Source organism: Archocentrus centrarchus, chromosome 5 (assembly GCF_007364275.1).
Source record: "Archocentrus centrarchus isolate MPI-CPG fArcCen1 chromosome 5, fArcCen1, whole genome shotgun sequence".
Lineage (NCBI taxonomy): Eukaryota > Metazoa > Chordata > Actinopteri > Cichliformes > Cichlidae > Archocentrus > Archocentrus centrarchus.
In genome coordinates this window covers 16,770,293-16,782,531 of record NC_044350.1, presented here as the reverse complement: position 1 = coordinate 16,782,531, position 12,239 = coordinate 16,770,293, and the positions used below count along the sequence as shown (strand labels likewise).

At 39.0% G+C, this 12,239-nt stretch overlaps 1 protein-coding gene across 3 annotated transcripts; it reads left to right on the top strand.

Moving 5' to 3' along the window:
- Positions 1-830: 830 nt before the first annotated feature.
- On the top strand, positions 831-12,107 carry os9 (OS9 endoplasmic reticulum lectin). Of its 3 annotated transcripts, none has more exons than XM_030729553.1 (15): positions 831-999; positions 1,366-1,548; positions 2,765-2,828; positions 2,910-2,986; positions 3,377-3,475; positions 5,593-5,794; positions 6,007-6,147; positions 6,698-6,813; positions 7,131-7,191; positions 7,365-7,444; positions 7,549-7,752; positions 7,865-8,066; positions 8,502-8,669; positions 9,064-9,173; positions 10,862-12,107. In XM_030729553.1, exons 1-15 carry the CDS (start codon positions 862-864, stop codon positions 10,997-10,999), a joined length of 1,983 nt encoding a protein of 660 aa, XP_030585413.1. In that variant the 5' UTR covers positions 831-861; the 3' UTR covers positions 11,000-12,107. The 3 variants fall into 3 exon arrangements, with proteins under 3 accessions (XP_030585413.1, XP_030585412.1, XP_030585414.1); XM_030729552.1 differs by having other exon boundaries at positions 7,362-7,444; XM_030729554.1 differs by lacking the exon at positions 8,502-8,669 and having other exon boundaries at positions 7,362-7,444.
- The last annotated feature ends 132 nt before the right edge of the window (positions 12,108-12,239 follow it).

Genomic DNA, 12,239 nt, shown 5'->3' with positions numbered 1-12,239 from the left:
AACATTACACTCTATATAGATATTTTAAGTGACCAAAGAGGACTGGATTTATTATAATGTACGTGCAATAATGCAGAGTCATAAACACACTTGAATAACAGGTCATTTCTTCATTTTATATTTAAGCCCTTCATAAATCCTATTGACTACACTCTATTCACAAATATAAGCAAACACATTACACATAAAAGCACATAGAAACATCAAAAATCACTTTCTGGCAGACGATCACTTTTTGCCTGCGAGGGAATGTGTGAATTTTTTTTTCTTTAAGTAACTGTTAGTCTCAGTCTTGCTCACCAGATATTTAAGTTCAGTAGTTTGAATACATTTCTCAGCCCAGTGTGTACTTATTGGGTACCGTATCAATAACTGTATGTGTAAAACTGTAAACCTTAGAAATCAATTACTTGGAATTTCCATGTTAACTCCCCCCCCAAAAAAAAACAATAAAACAAAAAAACAAAAACAACCCCAAAAACCAAAACAAAAAAAAAACAAACAAAAAACAAAAATCGTGATTGCAATTTGCCCACGTTTGGCTGTGACTCGCCCCATCTACTAGGCCGACTGTGCCCTGTTTCTGTCCCAGCGTGTAGGCTTATTTCATGTAAAGACAGGCTGAGGTGTGGGCCGTTAGTTATTAGCGTGCTAAATATATCAGAAACACGCCATCCATTCACTGCGTGCTGGTGTAATAAACCAGCGCACCCAGAACTACAGAAAAAAAACAAAAAACTTTGATAGACACAGCAACTGGCCAATAAGAAAGCAGAGCTATCCGCCTCGGCCAATCCGCTGCTACCATGTCAGGCGTTCTGTGTTTTGTTGCTGTCAGACAGGGCTGCGAGGAGAGAGTTAATGATGGCTGCTTCCTTGAGTCTGTATGTTTTCTTGTTGTCATGTCCCCTCGGTGTCCTGGGTTTCTTGAATTTGGAGGAGCTTAATGACATGAAATATGGGATTGAGATTCTTCCCGATCCTGTCATCTTGGGGCAGGTGAGTCAAGGTGATAGGAAAAGCGAACGGATAGCTTGTTAGCTAGACTACGAGCTAGCGTTATTTATTTATTATTAATATCGCCAAATAACTCCAAAAAAATTAGCAAGCTTATGTCAGAAAAGTACAAAACATGTTAAAAAAAACATGCCATAAAGTTATACGAACACCAGTAATTCTCAGGTGACATGCAGCACGTTGTGACAGCTGTCATCTTCATTGCTACAGGTCTATATGTAACTGGCTAAAACTACAGCAGCAAACCATGTTTTTAACCGTCCACACTCAAGTAATGCGTTTGCAATGTGTGATCTATGTGTCAACATTAAATTCATTACCCTTTCCATGCCTGTCTTACTCTGGCAGACCAAGACAGAGGAGGTTATGATGGTGTCCAGTAAGTACAAACAGCTGTATGAGTGTCGACTTCCAGCCCAGGCGGTCCGGTTTCATCAGGATCCCGCCACTGAGCCTGACACACAAGGATACACTGGGCCAGACATCCCAGACCTGCTCAAGCCAATGCACAATGCCCCATGTCTAGTCAAGGTTGGTCTTTGACTGCTTATCTGTGTAATCCAACAGTGAAATGCTTAAGCTCTTTATACAGTGACGTGATTACAGTAAAAAAAATACAATAGCAACACAAATGCAAAACACACTGGAACCAGTTGTTGAGGACAAAAACGGCATATGGAAGAGACACACATCTGGTATTGTTCCTCTGCTTTCACTGGTTCAGCTTAATGGGATGAATTGATTTATCACTATTTTTCTGCTCACAGTGCATCTTATCCAGTGTGACTGGGAAGAAGATGTTAGTCCAGAACACCTTGGAAAATATTTATAATATTTTCCCCTTAAAACTTGTATTTATTGTCATGTGACAAAGAGTTTTCAAATAAATAAACACACACTTTCTGCTCCCACTGGAAGAAGGTAAATTTAGGCTTTTTGCTGATTTGGAGCATTCAGGTGTGTGTTAACACAGTGCCAAGGATGAAAGACATCAGCAATGATCTTAGAGAAGCAATTGTTGCTGCCCGTAACTCTTGAAGGGTTGTAAGACCATTTCCAAATCTTTTGAAATGCATCATTTCACAGTGAAAGAGAGTATTCACAAGTTCACGACCACTTCCGATCTTCCCAGGAGTGGACATCCCAGCAAATTCATCCCAAAGGCCTTACCGTCCAATGCTCAGAGAAACTGCAAAAAACCCAGGGGCTCCATCTCAGACACTACAGGCCATGATTAGTATGTTAAATGTTAAAGTTCATGACAGTACAATTAGAAAAAGGCTGTACGAGTATGGCTTGTTGCCAGGAGAAAGCCTCTTCTCTCCAAAAAGAACATGGCAGCACGGCTTAGGTTTGCAAAGTTGTATTTGAACAAACCACAAGACTTCTGGAAAAATGTCCTTTGGACAGATGAGAACCAAAGTGGAGATGTTTGGCCATACTGTATAGCACCATGTTTGGCAAAAACCAAACACAGCATATCAGCACAAAGCCAGTCTGTGTCTGGTTTCTTAGTATTAAGGCACATTTGTTGCCACACCAGGAGAGAGCAGCTGTGATGAACATGCCATTAATTCTTCATATTTTACTTTCAAGTATATCCATTAAGGTAGAAAAGTTTAAAATGAATCTGATGTTTTTTATCTAAACTGAAAGAGAAAGGCTTCTTATTATGATAGAATGCTCAGCTCTATGCACACTGTTTTATGCACGGTGTAGAAATCTAACAGAAACGTGTGTCCTGCAGACAAAGGACTGGTGGACATATGAGTTCTGTCATGGGCAGCATATCAGGCAGTACCACCTTGAAGGTGAGAGCCCACATCTCTGTTTTTTATCTACAACATGTTTTCTATTATTGTTTTTGACATGTGTTGCTCTTTTGTCCTTAGACACAGAAATCAAAGGGGACATTCTCTTCCTGGGTTATTATGAGTCAGAATTTGATTGGAGCAATGAAACAGCAAAGGTAAGGTTGCCTCTATGTTGTGGCTGAATTGCATGACTGTATGATATGATCCAAACCCTCATAGGTGCATGTGGCACTGGCGAGTTTACAGTTGAATTCTGTGGGTGTTCATTGCACTCTTCACTGAATAAATCTGAGTCTCATTTAGTTAGTGGGAGGGATATATTTGAATTTTCTTACAGTTTTTCATCATTGGAGTTAATAAAGCGCTAAAGCATCAAGATGCTGTCATTGTTAACAACCCACAGAGCTGCACCATACTGGATCAGCTGTCAGTTTTGAACCCACAGACTAAAATAAAATATATAAGCAACATACTCTTAAAATCAGACTCCATCAGTTCAGTTCAATACAAGTTTAGTTAAAACATCCATTCTGTTTTTGTCTCAGGCCTCCAAACAGCACAGGCTAAAGCGATACCACAGCCAGACCTATGTAAATGGCTCTAAGTGTGACCTAAATGGAAATCCCAGAGAGACTGAAGTCCGGGTGAGATATTTCAATTTGGAGCACATCCTGCTTGAGTTGATTTCTGTGTTTCACTCTTTTTTTCTTTTCTTTTTTTTTAACTTTTGACTTCTTTTTTTGCTAATCCAAACACTCATACATTTATATGCAGAAGTGTGGGCATGCATATAGGCTGTTTATTTATTTATTTTTTAAATGGCAACATGTAAATACACCCCATGCAGCAGACATCATAAAGTTTTTCTTTGAATGATAATGCACAGATGTTTATTTTATTTAAAAGGAACAGGCACCTGATTCAGTCCATATAAAAGACAATAGTTTCTGACTGATCCCTTTAGAATCAGCTGATTTTTTTTTTTTTTTTTTGTATATTACCTTTAGCATATTAATGAGCTTCATACTGTATTTTGTTCAGTGTCACAGGCCCTCACAGTGTTTAGGGGCAGGTCACAATTTTGCGCTTTTAAGTAACCTTATTTTTTTCCAGCATATTTGAACCGTCATAAGTCTTAAGTACAAGAGTAGACAGGTGAAATTTTCAGAACTGAAAAATACATCTAAGCTCTATTTTAAAAACTGCAACCAAATTAATTTTAAATCGACTCCAAGTGTCATAGTCTAAAGTCAAAATCAATTTTTGTTCAGCATATTTTGTCCTGTAACCAACATTAAGCATCAGTATCATGTGATATGTCATAGATTCTATAGAAGAGCTGCACAAATTTAATGTCCATGAAGGAGAGTAACAAACAAGCACTCCTACCCTGCACGTTTTTTTTTAAAAATAATTCTCAAAATTTACAAAAAAACCCCCAATTTATAGTTTATTAAAGGCTTCTTCTTCTTCCTTTTTTTTTTTAACACAATATTTTTACACCAGACTCATCTGATTCCTTCTGTGTCAAAATAATTCTGAGGGAGGTCCCACCCACTTCCTAGGAACCCATCAACTAGTCAGCTGTCGTAATCTCATGGAGCGCACAGCCAATTTTTGAGTTCTAATTAAATAACAAATGAGCTAATTAAAAGCACAATTGCCATCTCACAATGGCTTATGGTTTTGAGATTGAATTTAGGCAGTTGTATTCCCTCCTTTGCTCTCCATGGGGACTTTTTAACTGTATGCAGTGAGACTGATTAATAGAACAAGGACTACAAGAGGAAAAGAAATGAAATCCAGAAAGCTTTCCCGTACCTACAGATTCTAGATATTCAAATGCAGATGTCTTTTTAGAGTTAAGGCTTTACTCGAGTCTTTAGCCCTTCTAAAGGAGATTATGTTTATCAGACAATGATGATTCTCTGAGCTGATAAATTCTTAGCGTACACAGATGTAGTAAAACTCAAGAAATCTGGAATCCTCTAATTAACTGACTACAGATCTGTAAATGATCAGGGTCTCTGGAAGAGTCATCAGAAGGCAACCTTAACTGGTTCAAGGTGGAAGTATTTGGGTTTGCAGTTGTGTGGCTGTCAGTCTCAGAAGAAACACTGGACAAACAGGAAATGATTGTGCAGGTTCTCAGTAATCGAGGTCACAGTAGTTTTAAGCATTTGTTAAGACTAGATAAAAGTAGCGGCTGACCAAATCAGCAGCCGTTAGCCATTTCCAGAGCTGTTGGTGTTGGCATTTATAATGGTTGATACATTTAAATATTAAAAAAATAAAAGAGACACGGGAACTAAACTTTAACCAATTATGGGTGTTAACCCAGAACACTCTGTAACTTCCCTGTTTGCAACACGCGTGCTTGAAACACCACAAACACAACAAGCAGCTGATCTGAGCAGAGTCAGAGTGAAAACAAGTAAATAAATATCGGCTGATATCATAGCTTATGTTGGAGTTTTCGATTTTTAAGTCAGTACCTGTTCATTTACAGTAGTAAAGAGTCCAAACTTTTATGTAGTCTCCAATTACTGTTTTTCTGCTGATTTTTAAGTTCATTTTTAGCATCACATAGTGTTTATTAGCAGTATGTAACAATGCATTAATATTTATTTCCCATGTTTAATTATTTTCACCTTAAGAAAAAAAAAACAGCAAAGTATGTAGCAGCCGGCACCCAAACAACTGTGTCATTCAGTAATTCAGTGCAGACATAGTTTGCGTACTTTTGCTCTGTTCTTTCCAGTTTGTATGTGAAGAAGGCTCAGGTGACTACATTGCCCGAGTAGATGAGCCTCAGTCGTGTCGCTATGTGCTGACGATTCACACCAGTCGCACCTGCCAGCACCCATTCCTGCGGCCACCATCCACTGCCAAGCCGCAGGGCATTGTGTGCCAGCCAGCACTAAGCGCCCAACAGTACATGGATTACGTCAAGGCTCAAGTCTGTGAGTGAATTAAAAAAAATTCCAAGGTCAAAGTAATACATCATTGGGAGGCATCATGTATCTTGACTTTGGTGTTTTCTCCTGTTAAAACAGGTCAGGATATTTTATAATAATACCAGCTAGGAAGCTAACTTGGCTTCTAAACAGTAAACTTGCTCTTTCCTTTGTCTCTCGGTTGAGTCTTCTTTCAATCTTCCTCTGTCTATTCCCAGCGGACACAAAGCGTAAAGTGGAGCAGATCTCAGAGGAGCTGAGGAGCCTTGATGAGATGCTAGCTGGTAACGAAGGAAGAGATGGAGAAGTAAAAGTAACAGCAGAGGAGACTTTGTCTGCATCCAGCAATGACAGAGAAGGTATGTTTTTGAGGCAAATGACGCTCAAATTATGATAGTAATTTGTCAGTGTACTCACTTAATAAAGTGGTCATCTGAGATTTATTCATGATGCAAATGTAATTACTAAGGATACAATGTTTCCCCATCTTATATTGTAAGTACACTGTACTGTTCGGGGAGCAGGCCGTATCATGGAGTGACTTAACTTTGCCTAACTTTGAGTATTTTACAGGAAAGGAGACACAAATTATATTGTAAGTCAGCGTAAATATGTTCTGGTAGTTTTGGTTCTTTTTATTTTTGGTGTTTTATGTTAAACACAGTTCATTAGCCAACAACCACACGTGCGTATACCAGCTATTCCCTAATCATCAATTAGTTGATGGCAGAATAAATCTGACAGAAGTAGTCATTTTAAGTACTGCATAATTTCATGGTAATTTTCCCAGAAAAAACAAACGGTATTCCCCCATCGTACGTCACATCTTACGCTGTACCTTTTGGGGAGCGGTCTGTATTATGGAGTGACTTATTTTGACACAAATGTATATTTCTGATTTTGAAACAGGTGCTGCTGATGTATCTGAAGATGGAGAGTCGGAGGAGGCAGAAGATTCTGACTTCTGGGAGGGAGTGACAAAGCCAGAGACTTCAAAAACAACTACTTCCCAACAGGAGAATCAGGTATAGCAATATGTCCTCAAAATAAATAATGGTTTAAAAATATAAGTCCACGTTAAAGACACATTAATGCATTTTAGTGTATTTTAAAGTCTTATCATCATTTTACTGTTACTTAATTACTTTGATTATTACTAAATGTGTTTATCGTGCACTCTTGTGTATATCCTGTGATACTGAAGTTCCAGTTGCTTTTGACAGTCTGATGTCACTGTGAAGATTTAAGATTAATCAGTTAAACTCTTTTGGCCACCAGAGGGTGTAAGTGGGCACTTTCTGTCCCCATTTCCTCTCTAATCTGATTTTTCTCTTCCTGACAGGCTGCAGATGGTGGCCAAAGCTCACATGCAGACAGTGAAGTCATAGGTGATGGTGATGAAGGTATTGAGGAAGGCCAGATCCAGTTATAACCTTTGCAGTCACTGTTTTATAGCACAGCGTATTTAATAATGAAAAAAAAAAAGATTAATAGAACAGTCTTTTTTTTATACCTGGTTTACAAACAGAATTCAAGCCAGAGCCTTTTCTTCTCTTATATTCTTTCCTTTTAGTAGAAAAATTCAACTTTAAAATCATCACTGACCCGGCAGACCTGATGAAATTTGTCCAGCACCTTAAGGAGAGTAACAGAAAGGTTCGTATCTGCCAGTGTGATACCTTTTTATACCTTTTTTGTCTTTGGACAAATTTATAGGTTTTTCTAAACCATTTTGGGGTTTTTTTTGTTTTTGTTCTTAGAAAGCACAAAATCAAGCTAAAAGCAGAGAAGAGAAAGCAACAAGCAACAGGGTAACAGAAAAGCTCAACGAGGAGGAGAAAGATGAAGATGACAGTGTTCTACAGGAGTTTGAGGATGAGATGGCTGACCTCTCTGTGCCTTCGGATAAGATTGAAGAGATAAAGGAGGAAATGCAGAAGGAGTTTGACAACATCATAAACGAGGTTTCAGAGTAGAGACTATATGTGTAGAGTTAATCCCTAAAATTTGAATAAACAACAGGAAACAAGAAGAAACACTAATTTAAGGTGCTGCTTGGCTCTCTCTGTGTTGTAGGCTCAGCAGGAACTCGAGACAGAGGGTCTGAAGGGGGAGTTCGATCGCACTCAGGCAACACAGACGCTGGAGACAACATTGGATAAGCTACTTGATCACCTGGAGGAGAAAGATGTTGAAGACTCAGAGCAGAAAATGTCGGGAGGCCAAAGAGCCAGCGATCCAACCAGGGGCAGCCCCAGCCTGGCTCCAAAGCACCCAGGTAACCAGGCTGGGGCCAGCCCCTCCAGAGTCATGTGCATGTCCACACCCGCTGTGTACGGCTCAGTCATCTTCATAATTCATCTGTTTGTACAGTAGATGTGTATTATGACATCCTTCATCTCAGGAGAGATCCACACAAGGAATTTGATGCAGAATTCAGAGAATTTATGCTATCAAACCAAGCTTTTTTTGGTCAGTTGCTGGTCTTTCCTCTGCAGCCATAAATGTAATTGTGGGTGACTTTTGATTGCATTAATCTAAATCAAAATTGACATGACTGAAATCAGACACAATATTTTTTTTTTTATCTGTGTTTATAAACAATGCTTCGGATTACATACTTTTTGGCTCTTACCACCTCCATCCCGTGGCCCTGCTGATGGGTTTTTAGGTGAACTGTCTTATTTGTTCCTCTTTTGTCTCGTCACCCTAGACCAAGCAGCTGACGACCATGTTAAGATCAAAATAACTAAGTATAAGACGGGTATCAGCCCTGATGGGGAGGTCAAAGTTCAGGAGTTGGGCGAAGGAGATCCCCAGTGGCAGCACATAAAGGACGTGGTTAAAGAACAGCTAGAGAAGGCAGGACTGAAGGCCGAAGGTATGAAGGGGGAGTGCCCGAAACACTCACGGCCTTTTCTCTCTTCCATCTGTGATCTTCAGTGTACAATACTATATTGCTCTTCTCATTTGATGTAAAATGCAAACCTGTAAGATCAGATTAAAAAACATTCAAAAGTAAATTTTTATTTCAAAATTAAAAAAAAAAAAATACAGCAGTAATAGCAGAAAAAATATTTTGACAGCTAAAGCTTGTCTTAAACAGCAAATAGAAATGAACGTGTGTCAACCATGTGTGTGCTGTCTTTTTCATCCACTGCAGTGTTTGTGCCATTCTTCATTCTCATTAACACTTTTCTTACATTTGAGTCTCTTGGGTGTGTTGGGTTTAACTGCCAAGTCTTTCTTTTCCTCTGTTTTTCCTTTCTGGTTAGGTAAAATCGAGGTGAAGATCTTGACACGAAAGAATGCAGAGGAGGCAGGTGATCAGTGGCTGACTGAGGAAGATACAAAATCCTTCAGGGAGCTCCTCATAAATCTCCTGGTAACTGAAGTAGTGTCTTCATTAAGTTTCTTTGGATTCTTCTAGCTGTTGGTTGCAGGCATCCAGTGATACTGATCAAGCATACAGTAGCAATATAACCACTGACAGGTGGTTATATTGCTATGAATAACATCGATTATCTCTTCATCATGGCACCTGTTAGTGGGTGGGATATATTAGGCAGAAAGCGAACATTTTGTCCTCAAAGTTAGAAGCAGGAAAAATGGGCAAGCGTAAGGATTTGAGTGAGTTCGATGAGGGCCAGATTGTGAAGGCTAGACTGCAGTTCAGATTGCCAAAAAGGCTAATGCTGGTTCTGATAGAAAGGTGTCAAAATACACAGTGTATTGCAGTTTGTTGCCTATGGGGCATTGGCGTACCGTTAACCCTCGTTTATCGTGGGCGTTACGTTCCAAAAATAACCCGCGATAGGCGAAATCCGCGAAGTAGTCAGCTTTATTTTTTACAATTATTATACAGTACTATAGAAGGAAACCAAAGATCGAAACCTGTTTTCAAGCCGAACACATTCTGTACTGGACAGAGACGAGGGACGGAGGAGATTGATTGACAGCCAATCAGGACGCAGAACATGATGCGCGTTCATACACAGTTAAAAAAAAAAAAAAAAAAAGCATAAAAAACTGCACTAAAAAAATCCGTGAAACCGAGGCCGCGAGAGGTGAAGCGCGTTATAAAAAGGGTTCACTGTATATCTACAGTAAAACACTGTATGGTTTGCTGAGTAAATAGCACACCTTTTCCCTTCTGTAAGAAAGAATACTGTACTACTGTTCCTGTTTACTTTCACAGTCTGTGGCACTGGACTGTAGTGATGACACGTTTAAAGTCTGTAGTTGTTAGTTGAGGTGTTAGTAATTCAGTAAACTTTGTGGACTCAGTATGAAGGAAATAACAAAATGTTCTTGTAAACTCTTTCTGGTGGAGAGTTGACAAGAAGGTTAATGCCAGACTCACAGCAGACTCTGATGACTGCCATGTCATTTCTTGTCCCTGGTGGACGCTTTGGATGTTACTTGAACTGCAGATTATTTTCAGTTTTGTTTCTTGATTGGCTGACTGTACTTTACATACAGATATGTTTGTGTCAAGTGACATCCTTTCCTCCCTATGGCTTTGCAATATAGTGTGGGCCATTGGCTGCCACACTTCCCCAAAGTAGATATTTCCACCACCATGCTGAGAAGTTGGCTAACTGTGCATTTTCTCCAAACATAGCTTTCTTTGGTGGCCAGTTTTATCTTCATCTGTCTGTAGAATTTGATTCTCATACTTAAGTCCTAGAGACCTGTTGGTGACCACGTGGCAATGGCCTGTTGTGTTTCTGTAATTCCCTGACAGATTGTGAGAGGTTGCTGTGAAATAGCCTTTTTTTTTTGTTTGTTTTTTAATTTTTGGCCACAGCGGCTTTCATTTGTAATAGTAGAGAGACAGGAAATAGGGGAAGGATGCGGGGGAAGCCACATGGGCAGGTCGGGACTCGAACCTGCACCACCCACACCGCAGCACGGCATATGTATATGGTCACCTGCTTCACCACTAAGCCACCTGATTAAAACCCCATTCACACACGATAGATTAGAAAGATTGTGGTGGGGTTTTTTTTGGTGTTTGTTTTTTTTGCTTGTTTGTTTTTTTAACCTTTTCTTTTGTTTTCACCCCCCCAGACTGGAGGCACTGAAGAGGTTTATAAAGAGCAGAAAAGGCAGCAGGAATTGGAGAACAACTATAGGTTTGTTTGGGGCAAGTCCCAGGAGAAGTCGAAGTCATCCAGCTCTTCTGATTCAGATGACGTGGACATATGAGCTCATTCAGAATATCCAGTGACCTTTTGTGCTGTTGCACTCCTGTGGAGAGCAGCAGGGAGGGGGACTCTAACGTTTAGTCACAATTTTGAGAAAGAGCCCACTTGAGTCAGTTATTGCTGTTAATCCTGTGCTGTTTGCACATTCAGAAAATGTGTCTATGTGGCAATAATGCAGGTGTCTTTAATGGGGCACCGTTTATATGTTGCAAGATGAAACCGCAACGTGTCAGCTGTACTTGTGCAGTTGAAGTTATGCTTTTCCCCCTTTTTGATGGGATTCAGTTTTGGTAGAGTTTTTTAGTAAAACCTTCCATTTTCAGTTTTACTAAATATTCACGATTAGTTCTGAAGTTGTCTGCAGCAATTAAATTATGCTTTGCATTTGTCTTTTGTGTTGTCACTGACAAAAAAGTCCATACTAAAAAGCCAAAAATGGGTTGAAAATGGAAAAACAAAAGGAAAAAACCCTCAAAGCTTCAAATTTCAGTTTCCAATGATCCTTAATACTTTCTGATTTGATTTATTTGGTGAGAACAAAGTTAACAGAATCATCAATTAAATGTTTATACACACACTCTGGCAGTTGATATTTTTCAGAAAGGTTCTGTAAATTTAGAAACATTTCATTTTCATTCGAGTAGTGATGCTCTGTTAAAGAAATGAATGCTTTTTAAAAAAAGAAAAAAAAGAACTACATTTACTATACCTTAATTTGGCAAAGAAAATCATGTAAAGGTACCATGTCAATCAGATTCAGTGCACCATGTTAATGCAAACATGCACTTAAAGGGCTGAATTTGTACAGTTTGTGAATACTTGTGGCTACTTGCAAGTCAACTTGTAAATAATTATTGTTATTTTTTGATTTGTTTTGTTGTAAATTAGCGCAGATTAAGTGGCAGTTCATTTACCTGAGTAAATGTGTTTTAAAAATCCTGACTGCATTCTTTTATGAAACATAATGGGACTAAGTCATATACCTGTTTTTTGTTTGTTTTCAGACATACAAGAATGTTTTTCTAAAAAATCTGCTTAGATATTTTGTAAATACAATTTTGAGCCCTCTTTTCAGTTTTCCGTTTGGTATTAAAAACTGCCAAATGTCAGATGTTAAGCATTTGTATTGTCTCACAAGACCAGTGTTATAACACTTAGTAGCACTTAGTAGTATGATGCTGCTAAACCTTGGAGCAGAGTTGCATGGAAGAAGGATAGTGTTAGGTGTAAGGCCTCCAGAG